The following is a 25,879-nucleotide window of genomic DNA, read 5'->3' on the forward strand; positions in this document are numbered from 1 at the left end:
CATCTAATTTCTGTAAAAGAAAGAAGGTTGATGAGGTCTTGTATGCAAGACCTCATCAAACTACACAGAATGTCAATGTTTGACAGCTTCACAGAGCTGTCAAATGATGATATTTCTTCTTTCAAAAATTCTTGGCAGATGACATGTCATACGTTGACGTGCTCTGCAACTGGCTTTGCCCTAATTGGCCTTCTAAGCCCGCCGGGTGGGCTTAACAAGGTCAATCAGGGGAAAATCCCGCTGGTGGGCCTGAAGCTGATGGAGGCAGGACTGAAACCTGACAAGTGGGAGTCCCGCCTCCAAAAGCTTCCCATTGAGAAAATCACCCCCAAAATTTTTGATCACTTTGGCCCTGAAATTACGGTGTCTTCAACAGCGAGCATACGCTGTCGTAAACCTTTTGAAAGGCCCCGCAACTTCCGGATTTCCGCATACGCTTGACAGATCATATGAACAGAAAGTAAAATCAGTTTTGTTGGCGCAGGAGCCCAACAACTGCCCAGCAATTGTCCACGAAATGCTTACAGCTGGTAAAAGCAGCCATGGGGCCTGCTTTCATCAGCGTAAGGGTTATTATAAATCTTAAATTAAACATTTCTAAATAAAAAAATGATGCACAAACACTTAAAATTAGTTTATGCAAATATTGGTCTTGATTAAAATGTTTAAAATTATTTTTCAAAAATTACATTTTTATTGTATTTGGTGTAATGAAGGGACTTTTAATTAAATTTGAAAATCAGAACATTTATATTTATTAGAATTGTGTAAATTGTTTAATTATTTGGGGATTCCATTGCATGTTGTTAGGGTATTCCATTCGGAAATAACTGCAATGGAATCCTCCTTTGTGATTGGAGGACTTGGCTGATGTGATCTCAGGGACACTTCTGAACCGCCTGCGCCCCTGGGACCCATGGGCCTTTACGCAGGCATATGCCTGGAGGCCCGAGACTCAAACTCTCTGCAGCCTGAGAACCTGGAGGTAAGTTTGGAAATGTTTCACATGTCGGAGGCGTACTCCGGAGGTACGTCTTCGACTGCAATTTCAGCGCCACTGTCTACAGAAAAATACTTCCTGATGTCTGTCCTAAATGGCCTTCACAACCTTGAACCAGTGCCCACCTTCTCTAGTTGCCCTGGCATATCTAAAAGTATTAGCCAGAATTTTCACATTGCAGAGCGTGCGGGTTTGGAAGCAGGTCGGCAGTTAAAAGCGTTGACATTGACAGAGCGTGGAGAACCCGCCTTCATCCTGCCAACTTTCACATTTAACTTTGGTGCAATTTGAAGCGCGCCATGGACCCGCTCAGGAGAGGCGGGCAACCTGATTAAAGTACTTGACTGCTCATTGAGAGACCGTTAAGAGCCTTTTTAATATTAGGTTTCATCTTTGACTGCTTGTGCATGGGATTCATGGACTTCGGGAAGCTCGTCTGTGAAGGCAAGGCGGGACCTCAGCGGTCATTGTGCTAGCTCATTAAGTGACAGCTGGAAAAAGCACATAAATACACACACCTTACACCTGCTTCCTTGCCTAAGGGAAAGACTCTTACTGACACCATTTTGTGCAGAGATTTTGCTTTCAGGCGTTTGCATGTGATTTCTGCAACCTCGGAAGACACTCTCACCACATTGCAAGTCACTCTCACTACATTGAGGATTGTGCCTCAATGTAGATGAGCCCCAACACCAACAACACCAGCCACACCAACAGCAGCAGCAACACCACCAGCAGCAGCAGCAGCAACACTTCCACCAGCCTTCTCTTCACCAACCTGAAGCTCCACAGGAGGGAGGGTATCAGCACAGTGGTGGGCTGCGCCAGAGGCGATACCCCCAATACAGGGTATACAGGCAGAGGATGAGCTTCCTGGACATGACTGAACAGCAGTGCTTCAGGAGTCTCAGGTTATCATGCCAATTCGTGGCAGACATTTGTAGCTTGCTGGAAGAAGACCTGTTGCCCAGAGGACCTGGTGGACATGCCTTACCAGTGGCTGTCAAAGTCATTACCATCTTCACCTTCTTCATCTTAGGCTCCTTCCAGGGATCTGCAGCAAACATTTGCAGGATCTCGCAGTCGGCTGCCCACAAATGCATCACCCAGGTGACTGATGCCATGTTTCACAAGTCAGCCACTTATGTACATGTTGCCACTGATGAAGCCAGTGTGACTGAGCAGGTCCTCGGCTTTATGGCTCTGGTTAGCTTCCCACAGGTGCAGGGTGTCATAGACTGCACATATGTGTCCATCAAGGTACCCCCAGATCACCCAGGAGTGTTCGTGAACCGGAAGGGCATCCACTCCCTCAACGTGCAGCTCGTCTGCAACCATAAAAAGATCATCATGCATGTGTGTGCCAGATTCCCAGGGAGCTGTCATGACTCATTCATCCTGCGTCGGTCCACCCTCCCTCAGCTCTTTGCATTTCCGAACAAACTTACCGGCTGGTTGCATGGAGACAAAGGCTATCCACTGAAGATGTGGCTGATGACACACTTGAGGAGGCCAAGCAATGAGGCCGAGGAGCCTCATGACGACCGCATGACGACCAGATGTGTCATAGAGCAAGCAATCAGCATGATGAGGATGCGATTCAGATGCCTTGACAGATCTGGAGGAGCCCTTCAGTACGCACCAGCCAGGGTCTCCAGAATCATTGTCGTATGTTGCGCGCTGCACAACATAGCGCAGCAGCGAGGATTGGAGCTGCAGGAGGAGCAAGGCACAGCCTCTTCGGAGGAGGAGGAGGAATGGGTGGAACACGAGGAGGAGGAGGAAGAGAAGGAACCTGAGGTGAAGATGGCACCGGCAGTGGCACACATTGCTGCCCAGGAGGCCCGGGATGGCCTCATAATGGTCTGATTTAGTTAAGTGGCACCTGTGTACCCATCTGGCTCCCAAATGCTGTACCAACTTCCCCCCACCCACCAACACCACAAAGCAGTCCTAAAATGACCCAAAACATTTCTGTCACACACACACCCATTGCTCGAGGTTAAGTAATGCCTCACCATTCACGCTAAGTGACAAGGCCACTTCCCAGGTAGCAGGCAAAAATGGACAAGGCGGGAAAGTGGTGCAAACAAATAAATGTATGTGTGTCATAAATAGAACTGAAACTTAACATTAACATATTGGCAAACATCCATGTGCATACCCTGGTGCATCTACAATTGTGTCTTTTTTCTTTTCCGAGTGCCTCTACAAGGTGCACCCCACTACGAGGCAGGCTGCTCAATTCCCTGCTGTGACTGCTTCGACACTTTTGGCGGATGTCCTCTGGGTTTTGGAGCCTGTGAGGGCCCCACCAAAGACTGCCCCTCCTCTAACTGCAGGGGCAGACTCAGCCATTGGGATCTGAGGCAGCCTGTGGGGCTCTGATTGAGGGGGAGGCAACAGGGGAGAAGTGAGAGCACTTTGAGCAGAGCCCCCACTTCCATGTGCCCTCTCACCATTATCCCTCTCATGGGCCACCTGCACTTCTCTGGTAGCAAGGAACTGGAGAGCACCTTGCTGAACATCAGTGGAGCAATGAACGCCCAAGTCTACATTGCTATCCCTTCTAGAGATGAGTTCAATAAGAGTCTGCAAGCTGTTGTTCACAGCAAGCATGTTCTCGTTTGACTGGCACATTAGCTGCTCCATGCAGGTGGCCATCCTTTCTATGGAAGAGCACATTATCGCTATCTCCTGCGATATGGTGCTGCTCATATTGGAGAAGGACTCCTTCATTTTCTGTACAATCATGCACATCACGGTTGAAGAAGCTGCCAGAGCCTCGCGCATTTTTTTGCTACTCCTCCAAGATCAACCTCTTTGTTGATGGCCCCCGAGGTTCAACATCTGCATCCAGCTGAGCAGAGCTTGGAGCGTACTGCGGCGAGGACTCTCCACTGCTGTCCCTGTCTCCACCATCTGCTCTTGCTCACTTCTGATGTGTGAGACACCAGGTGATAATACTACTCTATGTTTCGCAGGACCAACGATATGCACGTATCTGCACTGGTGCTGGGTGCGCATGGGTCTGGTGACAGCACACCCACAGAGAATGGTGCTTCCCCTGAGGAGTCATCTTCCATCATCCAGCTGGACAGTGGGGGGGGTCACTTGATGGACCTGTGGGAGAGTAAAGACATGAATTAGAACTCTTATGATAAGAATGTTTAACATTCCTATTATGTACATGATGCTATTTCACTGGCTGCTGACATCAGTCACCATGAGTTACTGTTGTATGCCATGTGGGATATTTAATTCTGTCACCAGGTTGCTGGGAGGTCCCCCTCTCTCCATCTCCTACTGCCAGCAGCTCTGCAACTCCACTTATTTCCAGTGCATCCTCCTCTGCTGGTGTCAAATTAGTGTTTATTGGAGGGCCACCTCCGGTTCTTTCTCTTTCTCTGTTGTTCTGCACTCTCTTCTCCTGCAAGGAGGGAAAGAAGAGAACTTTAAGTGAGAGTGTTGGAATGAGTGTAAGGAATTGATGGGCTACATCTGTAGAGGGTGACTATGAGAGAGTGGCACGACATGGCGTTACTTTCTAGGACTGCATTAGGCTGTCAGTGGTGGTTAGTCAGGTGGGGATGTGAGTAGGTGCATAGACAGTGAATGATGGGTGCACCTGAAAGGTAGGTTGGTGTGAGGAGTGACATGCAGGAGTAGGCTTGGGAAGGCAGAGTGATGGGATTGGGGTGACACGCACATCAGGATGTAGTTGAATGTGGCATTGTACTCACCTTTCCTGACCTCATGAGATCATTAAATCTCTTGCGGCACTGTATCCAGGATACACTCCACCCCTGCTGCTGACTTCTTGTGGGATCTCCAGCCATGCCCTCTTGGTTTCACTGGCTGGTCTCTTCCTGCCATTACCAAGGAATAGGACCTCCCTCCGTGCGCTGACGCCCTGGATCAGGACTTCCAGGGAGGCATCCGAGAACCTGGGCGCAGCCTTCTGCGGCTGTGACTCTATCCTTCCTTGCACCCTCACAAAAGTCTTCAATAAATAAGAATAGCCACCTCGCCCAACCACCTGTAAGCCTCCTCCATCAACCTTCAACTGTGATGTGTGCAAAGCTCCTTTAAATATCTGAGCCGAAAGTGAGTCATCGGTGACATCATCAGACCCGCTCCAGTTAATTGGCCGGGCCACCCGCATGCCTCATTCAATTGATCTAATTTAGTTAAAGGCACAGTGCAGAACGCGCTGTTGAAAACTTTGTGATGGCGACCTGCTACGCGGCCCACATGCACCCTCCCTGACACTAAGGTAAAAATTCAGGCCATTGTTTCAGGTTTATTTTCTCTATCCTATTAAGTATCTATTAGGTCTCCTCTGAGACATTTCCTTTCAAGGCTGGAGTGTCCTAACTTATTAAGTCATTTCTCATAGCTCTTTCCATTTATGCCAGCCTAGAGCACTAGCTGGATAACATCTAGGCTTGGACTGGCAAGTGTCAATTAACATTCACGCCACGTAAATGCTAGATAATGACCAGTTAATACAAGATCCGATCAATACAGATCACAATCATCAGCTGGATTTGGTTGCTGGGAAAGGTTGTTGAGGCCAGGGCACTGGACTCAATTAAGAAATAGCAAGATTCTGTAATGGGGAGATCGTGGGGTTGGTATTCTGGAAGGAAAAGGTTAAATGGTTTGAGACCTTCTTCAGCCAAACTTATTTTGTGATCTTGTTAATTTAAAAGGATGCCGTGGAATCGGCAGGTAGCTCCCAAAGACCTCAAATAGTCTGTGATGGCTATAAAAACCCATCCCAGACATTGAGAGATTGTTAAATGCTCTTTATTGATCTTGCACATTTAATTGTGAATATATTAATAAGAAATTACTTGTACAATTTTGAGTAGCTTATTTGGGTTACAATATTACATATTGTCATTACTGTTTTTGATGCATTATACTAATTACGCAAAAATATTAGACTTTTTTGCTCAGTTAATAAAAAAAGACTTGTATTTATATACCTTATCGTTTCTCTAGAAGCACTCACTGAAATGAATTGCTTTGAAGTGCAGTAGCTGTTATATACCAAATGGGACAGCCACTATGTGCACAGAAAAGTCCCACAAACAGCACGAAGATGAATGGCTAATTAATCTGTTTTTGGTGGTACAGTCCCCACCGCTTACAGTAGGCGCATTGGTGTCAACACGATTTGCCCACTACAGTTGAACGCTGTTGTGGTGTATGTAACCTGTTCCACCTTAAGAGAACTACCTTAAGAGATGTACTACTTTCTCTTGGCTGCTGTATACTGTAATACCGGTGGTGACCACACCGGTATACAAGTGTTGTGTAGGGATTTGCTGGGCAGTTCAGCCCTGACCTCCGAATAGTAAAGACCTGTTAAAGTTATTCTTGTGGTCTGTGTCCAGTGATTATTAATAAGCATAACTGGGACACACAGACTTAACAGCTGTAACTAAGAAAGCATGTGCAAAAGCATTGGGTCCGGGATTGGGGTCCACAAATCCATGCAAAAGCATTGGGATGGCTTTGGAGTCCACAAGCCCGTGCAAAAGGGTTGGGATGGGGTTGGGGTCCACAAGCCCGTGCAAAAGGGTTGAGGTCCTTGAGCCCATGCAAAAGCGTTGGGGCCGGATTTGGGGCCCCCAAGCCCATGCAAAAGCATTGGGGCTGGGGGTGGGGTCCGGGGTGGAGGTCCTCAAGAAAGCATCGGGGCCACAGTCGTGGTATTCAAGCTTCATGAAAGCATCGGGGCCGGGTTCTGTGCAACGACGAGGAGCTCATCATGCCAGCAAAAGGGCTTACAGGGGCTCTGAAGGTCCAGGGGCACTGGAGGTGGTGGGGCTGCTGTTTCATAATTTAATTAGTAATAGCAGTTCCAATTACAGTCAGAGGGTGAGATAACAAGAACAACAACAACAACTTGTATTTATATAGCGCCTTTAACATAGGAAAATGTCCCAAGGTGCTTCACAGGAGCATTATAAGAAAAAATTTGACACCGAGCCACATAAGGAGAAATTAGAACAGATGACCAAAAGCTTGGTCAAAGAGGTAGGTTTTAAGGAGCGTCTTAAAGGAGAAAAGAGAGGTCGAGAGGCGGAGAGGTTTAGGCAGGGAATTCCAGAGCTTAGGGCCTAGGCAACAGAAGGCACAGCCACCAATGGTTGAACGATTATAATCAGTGATGCTCAAAAGGGCAGAATTAGAGGAGCGCAGTCCTCTCTCTCATCTTTTTCACTGAAAAAGTTTGTAATGTGTAAATTTTAAACCTGATTTGTAAATTAGAGCCTGGAACTTGTTACAGATAATAGGGAAAAACCGGGATGGTAAAGCAAGCAATTGTGCGAACAGTTATTTGAACTGCCTGAAATAGCCGGCACATTTAATACGGTCTTTGTAATTGATGTCTACGGTAATGGGAAATCATTAGCACCATTTGCCCGATATAGGTTGTATTCATCTGAACAGGCAGACTGAAATTTAATTCAACATTTCATCCAAATGATGATGCCTCCATACTGCATAGAATATCAATCTACATAACCAATAATCACTGCAGTTCAACTTAATTTATTGTCTGTGAAATGCTTTGTGACATTTCAGAGACACATGATAATTTGCTACATGGATGCAAGTCTTCGGGCTGGAAATTGTGTTGCGCCCTGTTTGGGGCGATAACTTTTCGGGAGCGCAAAAGTATCACTGGGCGCTACACAATTAATTCCAACTGGAACTTCCGGTTTAGCGCTCCAAGAGGGAAGTGGAGTGCTAAATCAAGCGCTACCACTTCCCTTAGAGCGCTAAAGGGAGCGAGAGGGGAGGTAGCAGCAGAGCGCTGCACAATTTTCCGTGCAGCTTTGCCGGTTTTATAGGCTCCTTCCCTTCTTTAAAGGGAAGGGTCAATGCTGCGGTCATTGAAGGCTAAGGCTGGGAATGGTTGTTGACGGCACCTGCGATATGCACATAGCAGCCCCAAGCACTCTAAGAGAGTGCAAAGCTGATCAATCATGGGCTGGAAAAAAATCAAAATACAGCACACTGGGGACATTATTAAATTTTGGCCTACCTGAGCACCACTGCCTTTAATTAGCATGCCCCAAGCGGCCAGCCGAGGTGACAACGCCTCCTGCAGCTGCCGTTGTTGATGCCCGGAGATGCTGCAGGGAGCGGAAGCGAATTTTACATCCGGGGCGATAACGGGGCACTGTGCACCAGATGACGTCATGGTCTCCGGGGCACAGGAGATCGAGGCAGTAAGTTTTAGCGCCAACTCTAACCCTCTATGGAAGTTCGCAGGCGTTGGTAATTTTGCCGTGTCCGGTCGGTAAGCCCTTAGCGCCCTGTTATCACCCCCCGGAGGTACTAACAGGAGGCGCAAAGAAGGCCAATTTCTCCCCCTATATTTCTGAATTAACAGACCAAAGCTATGATGTGGGGTTGAACCTATAAACCTACCACAAATTCTATTGTAAATGTGCTTCTGTGTGGGTTAATCAATCCTGTATCTGATACTTAAAAAACATACCCTTTTGGCCCTCTTCTGGCCCTGATCCTCTTCCTCGTTGGTTTGCCCGGCGGGAAACACACTGTTGCTCCCCGCTCAGGCTGCTGAGGTAAAATTACAGTCGGGTCCCGAGGATGACATCGGGACCAAAAATGCATATATTATAAAGGACCCCTTTGGCTTTCGGTGCGTGTCCTTGCTGCCTGCTCAGGAGATCAGATAAAAATCCCAACTAGCCAGCTCCTGGTTCCTTGGAGTGGGGGGAGGGGAGGTGGGGGCTAGCGAATTTAACTGCCCACTCGTGGCCATTTCAGCCTTGAAAGGGGTGTCTCAACATTTGAATAGACTTGGAGATAGAGTAGTGAAGGTGAAAGCTCTGGATGCATTAAGAAACAACTGGATGTGCAATGGGGGACTTTAGGATCTTTCTAGATAAATGAACTTAGATGGGTCAAAAGGATGTCCAAATATGTAACCAACTTAAAGGACATGAAATAGAGATACAGGAAACTTTGGTTTACCTGGAGGTTGCATGTCCGGAAACCTCAATCTAACGGCAGAAATCAGCAGCCGTTTTGGTTAGGTTTTTTTTCTTCTCCTAGCACTTTTTTTAACAGTCAGGCTCTGGAAAGCGTCTCTGTAGCTTAGCAACAGCTTCATAGACGCTTCCAAGGTACGGGCCAAGTGTTTACAAGCTGTTGCTAAGCAACAGTGTTTGTTGTCAGATACGGAGATGAAAACCTCCGTATCCTTCAACATTAGCGCTGGTCTATCCGGAAGTTTTGATAGATCGGCAGCAGCTCGGTCCCGTTGGTGCCGGATATCGTGAAGTTTCCTGTACAAAGACAACTTGCAATATACTGTAACTGATTATATTGTAAGCTGGATAAATGACATCTTGAAAAGTAATTAGTTCAACTCTTAAATTCAATTTCCTGAACAGCTGAAAGATATGTTGGCTTTGTATGACAATTATGGGCCCAGCTGCATTCCTAATATTGATTTGTGACCATCAATCCTGCAAATTTGTTTCTGGGATAATATAACAAAGTTCTTTTCAATCTAGTAGATGATACTGAAATGGAGTTCATTAATCCTTTTAAATGAACTGCAATATGTAGAACAATTGCCACTAAGAAGAATCCTCAATCAAATTTTTCTCCAGGGACTTATCCATCTCCCTCTTAAATTTGCTGACACAATCAGCCCTCACTGCCTCCCCTTGGCAGTTTGTTCTGTACATTCACCACTCACTGTATAAAGTAATTAAACCTAAACTGTTTTTGCCCTTTAAGATCTTGAATACTTCTATATGATAATCTCTGAGCCTTCTCTTCTCCAATGCAAACAATGGGCTCGAATTTCCAAGCCCTGTGGAGGCGAGTTTGGAGGCGGGAGTGGTGGGAAAATTGCAGAATCAGGGGGCATGAACCCATCCCGCCCCCAACCTGCCTCCGTGCCAATGTCCCAGGAGGCGGGTATCCGAACTGTGCTGGGAGCCGCCTCCCTGAGGCGGGAAGGGGATTAGTGCCAATTAACTGCCTGTTAACAGGTAGTTAACAGGCAGTTTTTTGCCTAATCCCTATTTTTAGCCCTGAAGTGTGGGCTTCCCGACGGCTCTGAACCACGCTAAGTTAGCGAGGCGGACCATTGGTCTGAAGGGGTTGGAGGGGTCGAGATGTCCATTGTGCAGGTGAGTGATGGGTGCATGTGTGCAGAGGTAAGTGTGTGAGGTAAGTGTAAAGTGTTTTAATAAGTTTTACTTACCTTTACTTGCTCCTGCAGGCATCCTTCCTTCAGTTCTCGGGAGTCCCTCAGTTCACCGGCACAGAAAGCAGAATGGCTGCTGAAATGTCAAAAGCTGCAGCCTCTGCTTTCTGGTCTGGAGAGCTCTCTAACTGAGTCTGAGTAGAAGGACTCAAGTTAGAAGACAGATTGTCAGTGTTTGACAGCTTCACAGAGCTGTCAAATGCTGATTTTTCATCTGTCAAAAGCTCTTGACAGATGAAATGTCAATCACTGACGTCACCAGTAACCAGGTGTCCCTTAATTGGCCTGCTGAGCCCGCTGGGCGGGCTAAACAAGGTCAATCAAGGGAAAATAGTGTGGGTTGGCCACAAGTCAATGGAGGCGGGACTACAACCCAAAAAGTGGGAGTCCCGCCTCCATCACTTCCCCATTGACAAAATCCAGCCCAAATATCTCCTATCAAGTCTTGTTTATCCATCATCTTTGTTCTCTGTAACCCCCACCAGCTCCCCATTCCCCAGCGCACTGATTTCAAAATCTTTTGTCCTCATTTACAAATGATTCCATGGCCTCCCTTTATCCTACCTCTACAAACTTCTCAAGCCCTACAACCTAACTTGCAATTATGCGTTCCACCTTTCTTCTTCTCCACCATTGATGGCAGAGCCTTCACTCAGCAAGACCCTTTTGAAGAGGTAACAGAGAGAGTAGACAAAGGTAATGCAGTAGATGTAATACATCTAGATTTCCAAAAGGCCTTCGATAAAGTAGCACCTAATAGATTAATGAATGTGGTCAGAGAATACGAAGTCAGGGGACAAGTAGCAGAATGGATAGCTAGCTAGCTTTAAGTCAGAAAGCAGAGAGTAGGGGTAAAAGGTAACTAATCAGAGTGGCAGAAGGTAGAAAGTGGGGTCCCACAAGGATCAGTGCTGGGGCCAATGTTGTTCACAATTTATATTAACGATTTAGACGTTGGAATCAAAAACACAATTTCTAAATTTGCAGATGACACCAAATTTGGATGTCCGGGGGTGCGGGGAGATAGTCAATACTGAGGAGGACTGCAACAAATTACAAGAAGACATCAATAAACTTGCAGAATGGCCATATAATTGGCAAATGAATTTCAACACAGATAAGTGTGAGGTGTTACATTTTGGTAGGAAGAATAAGGAGGACACATATTGCCTGGAAAATAAGAATCTAAATGGGGTAGAAAGGCAGAGGGATCTCAGAATGCAAATACACAAATCACTAAAAATAGTGATGCAGGTTAGTTAATAAGAAAGCAAACCAAGCACTAGGGTTGAGAAGCTATGCTAAACTTGTATCAAACCTTAGTTAGACCACACTTGGAGTACAGTGTACAATTCTGGTCGCCATATTATAAAATGGAAATAGAGGCATTGGAGAGGGTGCAAAATAGATTTACAAGGATGATACCAGAAATGTGAGGTTATACGAATCAGGAAAGGATGTACAGGCTGGGTTTCTTTTCTCTTGAAAAGAGAAGGCTGAGAGGTGACCGAGTAGAGGTCTTTATAATTATGAAAGGTTTTGGTAGAGTAGATAGAGAGAGAGTGTTTCCACTTGTGGGGAAGAGCACAACTAGAGGCCATCAATATAAGATAGTCACCAAGAAATCAAATAGAGGATTCAGAAGAAACTTCTTTACCCAGAGTGTGGTGAAAATGTGGAACGCGATACCACAGGGAGTGGTTGAAGCGAATAGTATAGATTCATTTAAGGGAAAGCTCGATAAACATATGAGGAAGAAGGGAATAGAGGCTTATGCTGATAGAATTAGTTGAAGAAAGACGGGTGGAGGCTCGAGTATAGCATAAATGCCAGCATGGACTGGTTGGGCCGAATGGCCTGTTTCTGTGCTGTGTATCCTATGTAATCCTAGGTAAACCCTGGACTCTTGAATTCTCTTCATAAACTCCTCCGTCTTGCTGTATCTCTCTCCACCTTCAAAAGCCTTCTCAAAACCTATAGCCTGCCTTTGATCACTTTTCCTAACCTTTTCCAAATTCCTGCTCTGGGTTCAATTTGCATTTCTATAAAACACACTGGGATGTTCAGCTACCTTAAATATGCTATGCAAGTGTAAGTTGTTGTTGTAGAGATATTTTACAACAAAAAATGCACAGCTGCTTCAATATCTAACTCCTCAAGAGCAAACTATCAATAATTTCAGTCATTTACAAGTTCAGGACTTCTGATAAAGGTTTTTGTGCACTTAAATTGAAATTATTTGGATGGCTTTTTGATATTGCAGTGTAAATAATTACCATCCCAATGTTTCATCCTAATTCTAAAGGAGCAAGCAAATTTATTTTGGAATGCATGAAACATGAAGACTTCATGTGCCCGCTTGTTAATATATTTGGGGCTGTAATGGTGAATGTTGTTGACTTCATTTTAGAGCATTGATTTGAAAGAGTTACCAAGGCTGACAGTGCAAAGAAACGGAATAGATGTTACCATTGATTGAAGGGTGCTTCAGCATTAATTACATATTATAATTCAGCTCTCTCACACTGAGACTCAGTGAGCCTTTCAAGTTAGTACCACTGAGGTATAATGGGTGATAGCAAATTGGCAGCTCGTTTTACATTTCTCATGATTTCAATGGAAATAAAAATCGGGAGATGTAAAATGCGCTGCGATTCGCTATCACCCATTTTACACTATCACACAAAGTCAGAATCTATCCCCACATTTATTCACTTTGAATTTTTGAGATCCAAAATATGAAGTCTGGTTTATTTCATTTGCACTATTTATAGCATAGGGTCCAAATTGACTTTCATTTTTGACAATTTGGCTCCAATGTGGGAATATCTGACATCCCTTTGTTTACATAAGCTATCAAAAGTATGTCACATTCACAGTATTCAGTGCCATAGTGTGGGAATGGATGCAGGTTTGAAATATGCTTCACTCAGTTTCTGATCTAAGCTTCTCCAACCAGGAATATGCTGAGTGGAGGTTGCCACATCTCTTTGCAGAAGGAAAGGAAAATTTGAAGGGATTTATGCCTGGGTAGTCCAAAACTCCCTGGTGGCCAACAACTGGCAGACAAAAAATAGGAAAACTTACTTAAATGCTCCCGTAAAACTAAACTTAAAAATTGAACACACAACAGAGATAACAGATTATTAACTGAGATGGGCAGTGTGGTGGCGCAGGTGTGTTTAGTCCTTCTACATTCTGCCTGAACATGTCAATTAATTGTAATATATTCTGTCAAATATTTTAAATAAAAAAGAAGCATAAATGTGCGTGCAAACGTTGTCCTCAGACAAGATTTATTTTTCCTGTCCTATAGCAGTCTCAATGATAGTGCCTGGTGAAATGTGTTACAAATAGCACATAGGAGTAGGTTGCCAACTATATTAGATTGCCTGGGAGTCTCCTGGATTGCCTGGGTTAGTCGGGCGGAAAGAGTGGGATTTGTGATTTGTGCGATCTCGTGCCTTGGTTCAGGTCTCTGCCGGACGGTTTAACGATTGAAGTCCAATTACAGATCAGCTCTGACAGAGGCTCCCAGTTCAGAGTTGTCACCTTCTCGCAGTATCTGAGTCCAAACCAGAGTCCAAGGAGATAGGAGGAGAGATGGGGCCTGCTAAAAGTGGCATTGAGGGCTTCTGGCCATAATTTCAGGGTGAATATCAGTAGGTTATATGATTACTACTACTGTAGTTACAGGTAAGCTATCGGGGCATTACACTTATTACTACTAGTTACATGTAGACTATCATATAAGTTATTGTATTACTGTTGGTTATTAAGGGAATCGGAGTGTTACTATTATTACTATTAGTTAATGCAATTTCAGTGAGTTACTATTAGTTACTGATGGAATCAATGTTCCTTCCACCTCTGGTTTCCCCACTGCGAATCACTTCCCCACCTTCGGTGTTCCTTCTTCCCACCCCCCCTCAGTTTCCTTTCTTCATCTGCTCGTGGGTGGTCTCCTGATTTTTTGGAACATCTCGCACAACAGCTGTTGGCGCAAAACCACAAGCAAAGATACTCAATGACAGGCGACCCAACCTTAATAAGGTAAATGCAATAACATTTGCAGATATCACTTTATCAGAGGTCACATGATCAGTTAGTTATCACATGGTCAGGTGTCATGTGGTCAAATCTTCAGGACTGCCTTGAACCAGAATTGTCAACCAGAGTTGGTGGTAGATAATACAGCCTGTAATATTCTAATAAGTACAACCTTTAAATAGCAATTTTTCTTTTGCATCTTATGAAACACCACATCAATATGCAAGTCAACATGCATTTACAAACAGCTGGCTTCTTGGGAGTATTGGCAGTAACCTGAGAACAGGGTTTACAACCCGAGAACAGTGCATGGATTGATAGAGGAAATCTAAATAGTGTGGGGAGGGGGAAATCAATAAATATTTTAAAAATACAAATAAGAAAAATAAAACTCTAAATGGAACTTTACCAGTTATACTGGGCATATCTCAATTTCAAAATATTTTCAAAAACACAAAACTTAATGTGGGTGAAATTACTCTTGATGCACTAAATGGGTAGGGATTAACCTCAGTAACCCTGTCTTAAGGAGAGAAAATTGGTTAAGGTTCCTGTTATCCAATCGTTAATCATTAGCATATGTTGGATTTACATGTGTGTAGAAGTCATCTGAGGAACCTAAGAATAGAGTCAGTAGGGAGGGAAGAAAAACTGGAATTGGAAAACAAAAACGTAGAAAGTAAATTGGAAGGGCAGAGGAATCAAGGGCTAGATAGTAGTCAACAAGGAGGTTTGCCTGTACTAAATGGTATATAATTCAATGCAAGGAGTATAGCGAACAAGGCAGATGAGCTGAGGGCACAGGTAGATACTTGGGACTATGATATTATAGCTATTACAGAGACATGGCTGAAAGAGGGGCAGGTATGGCAATTCAACATTCCTGGCTACAGAATTTTCAGACGGGATAGAGAGGGAGGTAAAAAGGGAGGGGGGGGGGGAGTCGCAGTATTGGTTAAAGAAACTATTACAGCTGTGAGGAGGGATGATATGTTGGAGGGATCATCAAACAAGGCCATATGGGTCGAATTGAAAAACAAAAAAGGGGCGATCACACTGCTGGGAGTGTACTACAGACCCCCAAGCAGTGAGAGGGAGATAGAAAAGCAAATATGTAGATAAATTTCTGGGAAGTGCAAAAACTATAGGGCAGTAATAGTAGGGGATTTCAACTACCCCAATATTAACTGTGATAAAATTAGTGTGAAGGGTATAGAGGGTGCGGAATTCCTAAAATGCATTCAGGAGAACTTTTTTAGCCAGTATGTAGTTTTAGGGAATGAAGCTGGGCAGGTAGAAGGCGTATCAGTGGGGGAGCATTTTGGTGCTAGTGACCATAATTCAGTTAGATTTAAGTTAGTTATGGAAAAGGACAAGTATAGACCAGGAATAAAAATTCTAAATTGGGGAAAAGCAAATTTTGCTAAGTTCAGAGGGGATTTAGCCATAGTGGACTGGAAACAGCTACTTGAAGATAAATCAGTGGCAGAGCAGTGGGAAGCATTCAAGGAGGAGATCTGGAGGGTTCAGACCAAATATGTGACCTTAAAGAAAAAAGGTGGGACTAACAAATCTAGAGCCCCCTGGATGTCTAGGGACATACAGGGTAGGATAAAGAAAAAAAGGGAGGCGTATGACAGATTCCGAGGGCTAAATACACCAGAATCTTTAGAGGAGTACACAAAGTGCAGGGGTGCAATTAAAAAGGATATTAGGAAAGCAAAGAGAGAGCATGAAAAATTCTTGGCAAGTAAAATCAAGGAAAACCCAAAGATGTTTTAAAATATATTAAGAGTAAGAGGATAACTAAAGAAAGGGTAGGGCCTATTAGAGATCATGAGGGTAATCTGTGTGTGGAGGCGGGAGATGTCGGTAGGGTTCTTAATGAATACTTTGCATCTGTTTTCACAAAGGAGAGGGGCGAAGCAGACATTGCTATCGGGGGAGGAGTGTGAAATATTAGCTGAAATAAACATAGTGAGAGAGGAAGTATTAAGGGGTTTAGCAGCTTTAAAAGTGGATAAATCCCCAGGTCTGGATGAAATGTATCCCAGGCTGTTAAGTGAAGCAAAAGAAGAAATAGCAGAGGCCCTGACCTTCATTTTCCAATCCTCTCTGGCTTCAGGTGTGGTGCCGGAGGACTGGAGGACTGCTAATGTGGTACCCTTGTTTAAAAAGGGAGAAAAGGATAGACCGAGTAATTACAGGCCAGTCAGCCTAACCTCGGTGGTGGGAAAATTATTGGAAAAAATTCTGAAGGACAGGATAAATCTTCATTTAGAAAAACACAATTAATCAAGGATAGTCAGCACGGATTTGTTAAGGGAAGGTCGTGTCTGACAAACTTGATTGAATTTTTTGAGGAGGTAACAAGGAGGGTAGATGAAGGTAGTGTATTTGATGTAGTGTACATGGACTTTAGCAAGGCTTTTGATAAGGTTCCACATGGCAGACTGGTCACGAAGTTAAAATTCCATGGGATCCAGGGCAAAGTGTCAAGTTGGATTCAAAACTGGCTCGGAAGCAGGAAGCAGAGGGTAATGGTTGGTGGGTGTTTTTGTGACTGGAAGGCTGTTTGCAGTGGCTTTCCGCAGGGCTCAGTACTAGGTCCCTTGCTTTTTGTGGTATATATCAATGATCTAGACTTGAATATAGGGGGTATGATTAAGAAGTTTGCAGATGATACTAAAATCGGCTGTATGGTTGATACTGAAGAAGGAAGCTGTAGACTGCAGGAAGATATCAATAAATTGGTCAGGTGGGCAGAACAGTGGCAAATGGAATTCAATCAAGCAAAGGGAATACACACTAAATGGTAGGACACTGAGTAGTGTAGAGGAACAAAGGGACCTTGGAGTGCATGTCCACAGATCCTTGAAGGTAGCAGGACAAGTAGATAAGGTGGTTAAGAAGGCATACGGAATGCTTGCCTTTATTAGCCATGGCATAGAATACAAGAGCAGGAGGGTTATGCTTCAAATGTATAAAACACTAGTTAGGCCTCAGCTAGAGTACTGCATGCAGTTCTGGTCACCACATTACAGGAAAGATGTGATTGCACTAGAGAGGGTACAGAGGAGATTTACAACGATGTTGCCGGGAGTAGAGAATCTTAGCTATGAGGAAAGACTGGATAGGCTGGGTTTGCTTTCCTTGGAACAGAGGAGGCTGAGGGGAGACCTTATTGAGGTGTATAAAATTATGAGGGGCCTAGATAAAGTGGATAGAAAGAACCTATTGCCCTTAGCAGAGGGGTCAAAAACCAGGGGGCACAGATTTAACGTAATTGGTGGAAGGTTTGGAGGGGATTTGAGGGGAAATTTCTTCACCCAGAGGGTTGTGGGGGTCTGGAACTCACTGCCTGAAAGGGTGGTAGCGGCAGAAACCTTAACCACATTTAAAAAGTACTTGGATGTGCATTTGGGATTCTGTAACCTGCAGTGCTACGGACCAAGAGCTGGGAAGTGGGATTAGGCTAGATAGCTCTTTGTTGGCTGGTGCGGACACAATGGGCCGAAATGGCCTCCTTCCGTGCTGTAACTTTCTATGATTCTATGACAGGATTGGGTTTAGTTATGATGCTTCATGCAGTTGATTAGCTTGTCATCATTCACTATCAGGCTCACAAATGACGTGGTAGAGTGCACCTATGGAACTTCACCCTAATAGTAGTCATTTTCAAGAAAGGGGGGGACAAAATTGGCGAAAGAAGCTAAAAAATTGTGTAAGAATATATACCTGGAATTTCTGTCTTTCCGCTGTTTCTCCGGGGTTTCTGCTGATCTTCCATCAAAATTACAGTGGGAAATTGGGGGACCCTACTAAAATTCTTCTTTTTTTCAACTATTGCAGAGATCTATATTATCTGAAAGCTTGCGAAATTCAATACCTGTGTTAATCTAACAAAATGTATATACAAAACAAAGAGGATGAACATATTACCACTGAGGATGTAGGTGCCACCAAACTGCAGTCTGTTTATTTTAATATGTCGTGCATTCCACAATCACTGCAAAATGCTTCACAAAGCAGGGAAACATTAGTGACAAATACCTGACTATTTCTGTTACAAAAAGTTTACATATGAAAGGGCCAGTAAATGGGTGTCTCCAGGGCAAACCAATATTGTAGAGGGGCCTCAGGCAGGCATTAGGCCCTTATCTGCCTGCTATATCAGGGGCTTAGGCACCTGATTAGTGCCCGTTAAACGGGTACAGTGCCACGAATTTCAAGGCCATACTGTCATTTCCTTTTAAAATTAGGCAGAGTGAATCATCTCAGCATTTGTACTGTGCATTGTGAGCCCAGATCCTTCCGGACCCCCTTCCAGAATTATTCTGTGCCAATACACTGCAGAAATGAATTGAACTTAACTCATTAATATGTGTTTGGCTGTGAAATACACCACTTGCAAACAATGTCTTATGGCATAATGAGATCTAGATTTGTTTGGCTCAGTTGGGTGGATTTTGTTACTTATTATTAGATAGAGCACCATACACAGCTTAACCCTCCATCTTTGGGGAAGGTAAAACCTAATACCTCAGTAGCTTGTTCTATTTGAATCTGCACACCTTTCTGCCTGTAATGGAACTGCATTAATTGGTCCAAGGAAAGTCAGCCTGGGATATTGCACTCAAATGGTAGATGCATGTGGGTGAATGAGAGACATAAGTAAAAAAAAGAAAGCTAAAGAAAACAAAAGTATAACATTCTAGACGCAGCACTATTTTTTTAGTCCTAATCTGGCAAAGAGGTGAAAATTTGATCAGGTTTGAGTCAGAAACTAGAATAGAAATCACACTTCCACCTCTGTATTTAATAATTTTCTTCCCTCCTTTCATTTATTCCCATTGAAAGAGTTGACCGATGATATCCTCCCAGAGAATGGCTGGAGTTAGGAGGAGCAAAGTGCAATTCATCTACTGATCTTCCTTCCTTCTTTGTGGGGAAGTGGCTAACTTCTACATGGTACTTTTCCAAAGGTCACTAGCTCATCTTGTGTGGTATAATGGAAGAAGACTCATAATATCCCCTAGAACCAATCAGCTGCACTTTGAATTCTTGTCGGAATCCACACTTCATTACTGATGTGGCAATCTGTTCTTGATATGCAGTTCACCTTATTTAGAATACGTATAAAAACAACCAAAGAATGTACTAATAGGATTTTTTAAAAAGCTTGTTAATCTTTACAAAAACATGTTATCCATTGGGCATATTATGAATTAGAGAATAATAAAAGATAAGGTGCACGTATATTGGAGGTTTACTGTACCAGTAATTGTTTTGGCACAAAAAAACAAAGCAGAATGCAAACAACATGCCCACAGTGGTAAAACCATGAATACATACATTACTAGCTGAAGTGCCCGGCGGTGCCGAGGCTTTTTCGAGGGCATGTTGTTGTTGGAAGAGAGAGAGAGAGCGACTGGGGGGAAGAGAGAGAGCGACTGGGGGGAAGAGAGAGAGCGACTGGGGGGAAGAGAGGGAGGGGAGGGGTGGGGGGAAGAGAGGGAGGGGAGGGGAGGGGGGAGGGAGGGGAGGGGGAGGGGAAGGGAGGGCGGGGGGGAGGGGGAGGGGGAGGGCGGGGAAGGGAGGGAGGGGGAGGGCGGGGAAGGGAGGGCGGGGGGAGGGGAGGGGGGAAGGAAGGGAGGGAGGGGGGAAGGGAGAGCAGGGGAGGGGAGGGGGAGGAAGGGCGGGGGGGAGGAAGGGCGGGGGGGGAAGGGCGGGGGAGGGGAGGGGGGGATGGAGGGCGGGGGGAGGGAGGGGAGGGAGGGCGGCGGGTGCCCCCCCCGAAGGTCGCGACCCCCCGAGGGTCGCGCCCCCCCCCCCCCGGAGGTGAAGACCGCCGATTGCGCGCGCAGCAGGAGCTGAGACGCGGCGTCTCTCTCGGCCAGCGGGCCCGGTTGCCAGGGCAACCGTGACGCTAACCAAGCCAGAGAGAGAGACGCCGCGTCTCAGCTGCTCCTGCTGCGCGCGCGGCACCCCCCCCCCGAGGGTCGCGGCCCCCCCCGAGGGTCGCGCCCCCCCCCCCTGAGGGTCGCGGCCCCCCCCCCCCGAGGGTCGCGGCCGCCCCCCCCTCCCCCCGAGGTGAAGACCGCCGATTGCGCCCGTTGCCAGGGTAACGCTGGATGCTCAGCAAGCCCCGGCAGAGAGAGACGTCTCAGCTCCTGCTGCGCGCGCACCCTAGCGGCGCTGGGCTGAGGCTCGGCCCTCCAGCCTTCGAGTGGGGCCGGGAGGTGCCTAGCTCGGGCGTGGGTGCGGAGGAGACGCCGAGGCTTCTAGGCCTACCTGGAAAAACGGGGAAAGGTAGGAAAATTAATGAGATTAGATAAGTTAATTACTTTCTAAATCATTTTTTTTTAAAACAATATGTGTTTTAAAAGCAACGTTTTTTTTTAAGGCGCAGAAAGCGGGAAAAAGAAAGGAAAAGTTTGGAATCAAGATGACAGCGACTCACCTCGGTTCAGAACGATAAAGCCCGGCCACACGCGCACCGATTGGCCCGGCGGCACACGCCAGCAACCCGGCGTACGATTGGTCGAGCTCGAGGTCACTCTGTCGCTAATGAGCGGATAATGAGATGCTAATGAGCGGAATGTTGAAGGTTTTTGGGATACCGCGGGCGCAATTTTAGCCTGGCCGAAACGTAAATACGCTTAAAACCGTCTCGGAAGCGTAAGCTTTCTTTGGAGGTAACGCGCGCGTAGGTACGCCCTGTAACTTTCGAGTGCATACCCGCAACGCACACGCGATGACAGACAGACAGATAGACAGATAGACAGAATGACAGAAGTACCGATTTATATATATAGATTACAATTAGAACAGTAGACTGGAAATTGTGTTATAGTAAGGAAACATCTAGAATATAGATTTATGATTAGAAACGAAAGTCACGCCATCAGCAGAAATCAAAAAGAATAATTAAAATTACAAATTTCAATCTAAGTGAGTATACCAGGGGTTCAGAACACTGTAACAGACAGTCACAGAGTTATATTATTTCAATAGTGACCTGGTAAATAACACAGTGGTCTATTTAAACTAACAACATTCTGATCAGTATGTTGAATTGCTAAAGCTAAATAAAGAAACAACTTAAACAAAAGAACTGCACAATTGATCTCAAAAGCATTGTATAATCCCTTCTAATCATTATTGTGTTATATTGGATATTGAATTTTCCTATAGTTAACAACAAAATTACTTCTATACAAAAGAAATTTCTGAACATAATGGTGCTGCTTCCAGCTATCAGTTTATCTTATCCACTGACTAAAACAAAGTGCTATAACACTGCAAAATATTCAGATTTATAAATTAATTACATTAAAAAGTACCCCATAGATAGCTAAAAGCTAGCAGGTAGTGTGGAGCAATTTCTGGAAAGTAATCTAATCTCAGGTTTCAGGTAATACTGATTCATAACCTGCTTGTGTTTCATTCGTGCTGTTAAATTTATGTCATCTAACCCTTAGATTACATGAAATCCTTGTAATTCATTCCCTGCTATTCATTGTTCTGTATATACTGTCATCATGCAAGTCTGAAAATAAGGATGCCAAGGTTATAGAATATCAAGCTTATTAAAATATGTTAAATGACACTCACTGTTCTAGATGTTGGGGGTGCTGATGGGCTTGTTAGTGACACCATCTCTTGGATTGCCAGCCTGAGTTTTAAGCGATGAAGAGGATTGCTGATTCCGATTTCCCTTTGGATCTCAGTGTCAGACAGGGCAGACATGATGGCACCACTCTTCACATTCGCTCGACAAGCAGCAACGTACCATGCGGGCATTCCAAGCCACAGCTGTATACCAGAAAAACATCATTCTCTTGTTAACCAGGTTATTAAAGCATGCTTAAATTGCCCAGTACTGCTGTGAAAATATGTGGTACTATATTTGAAAACTGATGGAGCTACTAAATAATTGTCTTCAATTCAAATATTAACAGAATATAACACATTTAATACTTTATAATGATCAAATGTGTTGTCTCATTAAAATCTTTGTTAAAGATTAACAATCACTTAACAATGCCAGTCACATCTTCAGTAAAATACGTTTATTGAAATTCTGAGTTACAGTAAATTTAAGAATCTAGAAACATTTATTCAAGTGTTTAGTTTCCAAGATATTCTTGAAGCTGACTGGTTCACAAAATAATGTAATTTTTTTTATCCAGCTGTATAAAGCTTTCTTTTTAAAAGATTCACAACAAAGGCATGTTAATAAGCAGGATTCAAGACCTTTCACCTCTAAAATTGGGTGGGGAATGGGGGATTACCATATTTCAGAGTGTTATGTTTTTTTTTTCTTTTACACTCATTTGATCAGTACTTTGCATCTGTCTTCACCAAGGAAGAAGATGCTGCCAAAGCCATAGAGAAAGAGGAGGTAGTCGAGTTACTGACTGAGATAAAAATTGATAAAGGGGAGGTACTAGAAAGGCTGTCTGAAGTTAAAGTTGATAAGTCACCAAGACCGGATGGGATGCATCCTAGGATGCTGAATCAGGTTAAGGAGGAAATCGCAGAGGTACTGGCCATAATCTTCCAATCCTCCTTAGATACAGGGGTGGTGCCAGAGGACTGGAGAATTGCAAATGTTACCCAGCAACTACAGGCCAGTCAGTTTAACCTCAGTAGTGGGGAAGCTTTTAGAAATGATAATCAGTGACAAAGTTAACAGTCACTTGGACAAGTGTGGATTAATTAAGGAAAGCCAACATGGATTTGTTAAAGGCAAATTGTGTTTAACTTGATTGAGTTTTTTGATGAAGGTAACAGAGAGGGTTGAAAGGGCATCCAAAAGGTGTTTGATAAAGTGCCACATAATAGGCTTACCAGCAAAGTTGAAACCCATGGAACAAAAGGGACAGTGGCAGCATGGATACGAAATTGGTTAAGTGACAGGAAACAGAGAGCAGTGGTGAATGGTTGTTTTTCAGAATGGAGGAAGGTATATAGTGGTGTTCCCCAGGGGTCGGTACTAGGACCACTGCTTTTCTTGATATATATTAATGACTTGGACTTGGGAGTACAGGGCACAATTTCAAAATTTGCAGATGACACACAACTTGGAAGTTCAGTGAACAGTGAGGACGATAGTGCTAGATTTCAAGAAGACACAGACAGGCTGGTGGAATGGGCAGACACGTGGCAAATGAAATTTAATGCAGAAAAGAACAAAGTGATACATTTTGGTAAGAAGAACGAGGAGAGGCAATATAAACTAAAGGGTACAATGCTAAAGGGATTGCATGAACAGAGAGACCTGGGGGTATATGTGCACAAATCGTTGAAGGTGGCAGGGCAGGTGAGAAAGCAGTTAAAAAAGCATATGGGATACTGGGCTTCATAAATAGAGGCATAGAGTACAAAAGCAAGGAAGTTATGATGAACCTTTATAAAACACTGGTTTGGCCTCAACTGGAGTATTGTGTCCAATTCTGGGTACTACACTTTAGGGAGGATGTGAAGGCCTTAGAGAGGGTGCAGAAAAGATTTATGAGAATGATTCCAGGGATGGGGGACTTCAGTTACGTTGATAGACTGGAGAAGCTGTGGTTGTTCTCCTTAGAGCAGAGAAGGTTGAAAGGAGATTTGATTGAGGTATTCAAAATCATGAGGGTTCTAGACAGAGTAGATAGAGAGAAACTGTTCCCATTGGTGGAAGGGTTGAGACCCAGAGGACACAGATTCAAGGTGATTGGCAAAAGAACCAAAGGTGACATGAGGAAAAACATTTTTATGCAGCGAGTGGTTAGGATCTGGAATACACTGCCTGAAAGGGTGGTGGAGGCAGACTCAATCGTGGCTTTCAAAAGGGAATTGGATAAGTACCTGAGGGGGAAAAAATTGCAGGGCTACGGGAATAGGATGGGAGAGTGGGACTAGCTGAAGTGCTTTTGCAGAGAGCTGGCACGGGCTCGACAGGCCGATTGGCCTCCTTCTGTGCTGTAACCATTCTATGATTCTATGACTCTCTCTTTATCTATATGTGCACGTTTTCTTGTGAGTGTTTTTTTTGTGTGTGTTCACACAATATAATCCTTTTACAATGCTTGTTTTAACATTTACAAAATCAGCAACTGGCTGAGTAAATGACAATTCCCAGGATCCCCACATTTTTGGTGAAATATCCACTTGCTTTCATATTACAATCATACATAAGAACATAAGAAATAGGAGCAGGAGCAGGCCATTCGGCCCCTCGAGCCTGCGCCACCATTTAATGAGATCATGGCTAATACGATTTTGGCTTCAACTCCACTTTCCTGCCCGCTCCCCATAACCCTTGACTCCCCTGTTGCTCAAAAATCTGTCTATCTTAGCCTTGAATATATTCAATGACTCAGCTTCCACAGCTCTCTGGGGTAAGGAATTCCAAAGATTCACGCCCCTCAGAGAAGAAATTCCTCCTCATCTCCATCTTAAATGGGTGATCCCTTATTCTGAGACTATGCCCTCCCATTAAGAACATAAGACGTAGGAGCAGGAGTAGGTCATTTGGCCCCTCGAGCATGCTCTGCCATTCAATAAGATCATGGCTGATCTGATCTTGGCCTGAACTCCAATTCCCTGCCCACTCCCCATAACCCTCGACTCCCATATCATTCAAAAATCTGTCTATCTCCACCTTAAATATATTCAATAACCCAGCCTCCACAGCTCTCTGGTGAAGAGAATTCCAAAGATTCACGACCCTCTGAGAAAAGAAATTCCTCCTCATTTCTGTTTTAAATGGGTGCCTCGTTCTAGATTCTCCCACAAGGGGAAACATCCTCTCAGCATCTACCCTGTCCAACCCCCTCAGAATCCTATATGTTTCTATAAGATCACCTCTCATTCTTCTAAACTCCAATGAGTATAGGCCCAACCTGCTCAACCTTTCCTCATAAGACAACCCTTCCATCCCAGAATCAACCTAGTGAACCTTCTCTGAACTGTCTCCAATGCAAGTATATTCCTTCTTAAATTAAATAAGTGGACCAAAACTGTACACAGTACTCTAGGTGTGGTCTCACCAGTGCCCTGTACAGTTGTAACAAGACTTCCCTATTTTTATAATCTATTCCCCTTGAAATGAAGGTCAACATTCTATTTGCCTTCCTAATTACTTGCTGCACCTGCATGTTAACTTTTTGTGTTTCATGTACGAGGACACCCAAATCCCTCTGTACCGCCGCATTCTGTAGTCTCTCCATTTAAATATTTTTCTTTTCTATTCTTCCTACAAAAGTGGATAACCACATTTTCCCACATTATACTCCATCTGCCAAATTCTTGCCCACTCACTTAACCTATCTATATCCCTTTGCAGACTCTTTGGCTGCAATTTTACCCTCGGTGGCAGGTTGGAGTCGGTTTGGCTGTTCAGCGGGTTCCGGTCCCGCTGCCGGTTTAATCCGCACTGAAATAACAATTTTCCCTTAAGTGGGCTGATTAAGCCCGCCATGCGTGGTACCCGGCCCAATCAGTGGGTTCGGGTCTGCTGCTCGCCTCTGCTGACGTCTTCCATCCAGCTGCATTTAAGGGGCCCA

The 25,879-nt window shown here is 44.5% G+C and overlaps 1 protein-coding gene across 1 annotated transcript in view; it reads right to left on the reverse strand.

The window, feature by feature from the left end:
• The window catches only part of ppfia2 (PTPRF interacting protein alpha 2), a 368,545-nt gene that overhangs the window by 83,349 nt on the left and 259,317 nt on the right, over nt 1-25,879 (reverse strand). Inside the window, exon 20 of the mRNA XM_086009289.1 lies at nt 21,942-22,142. Within this exon, the coding sequence (XP_085865415.1) occupies nt 21,942-22,142 (201 nt within the window). The remainder of the gene's footprint in view (nt 1-21,941; nt 22,143-25,879) is intronic.

Source organism: Somniosus microcephalus, chromosome 16 (assembly GCF_052327205.1).
Source record: "Somniosus microcephalus isolate GS21.2 chromosome 16, FLI_Smic_1.0, whole genome shotgun sequence".
Taxonomy (NCBI): domain Eukaryota; kingdom Metazoa; phylum Chordata; class Chondrichthyes; order Squaliformes; family Somniosidae; genus Somniosus; species Somniosus microcephalus.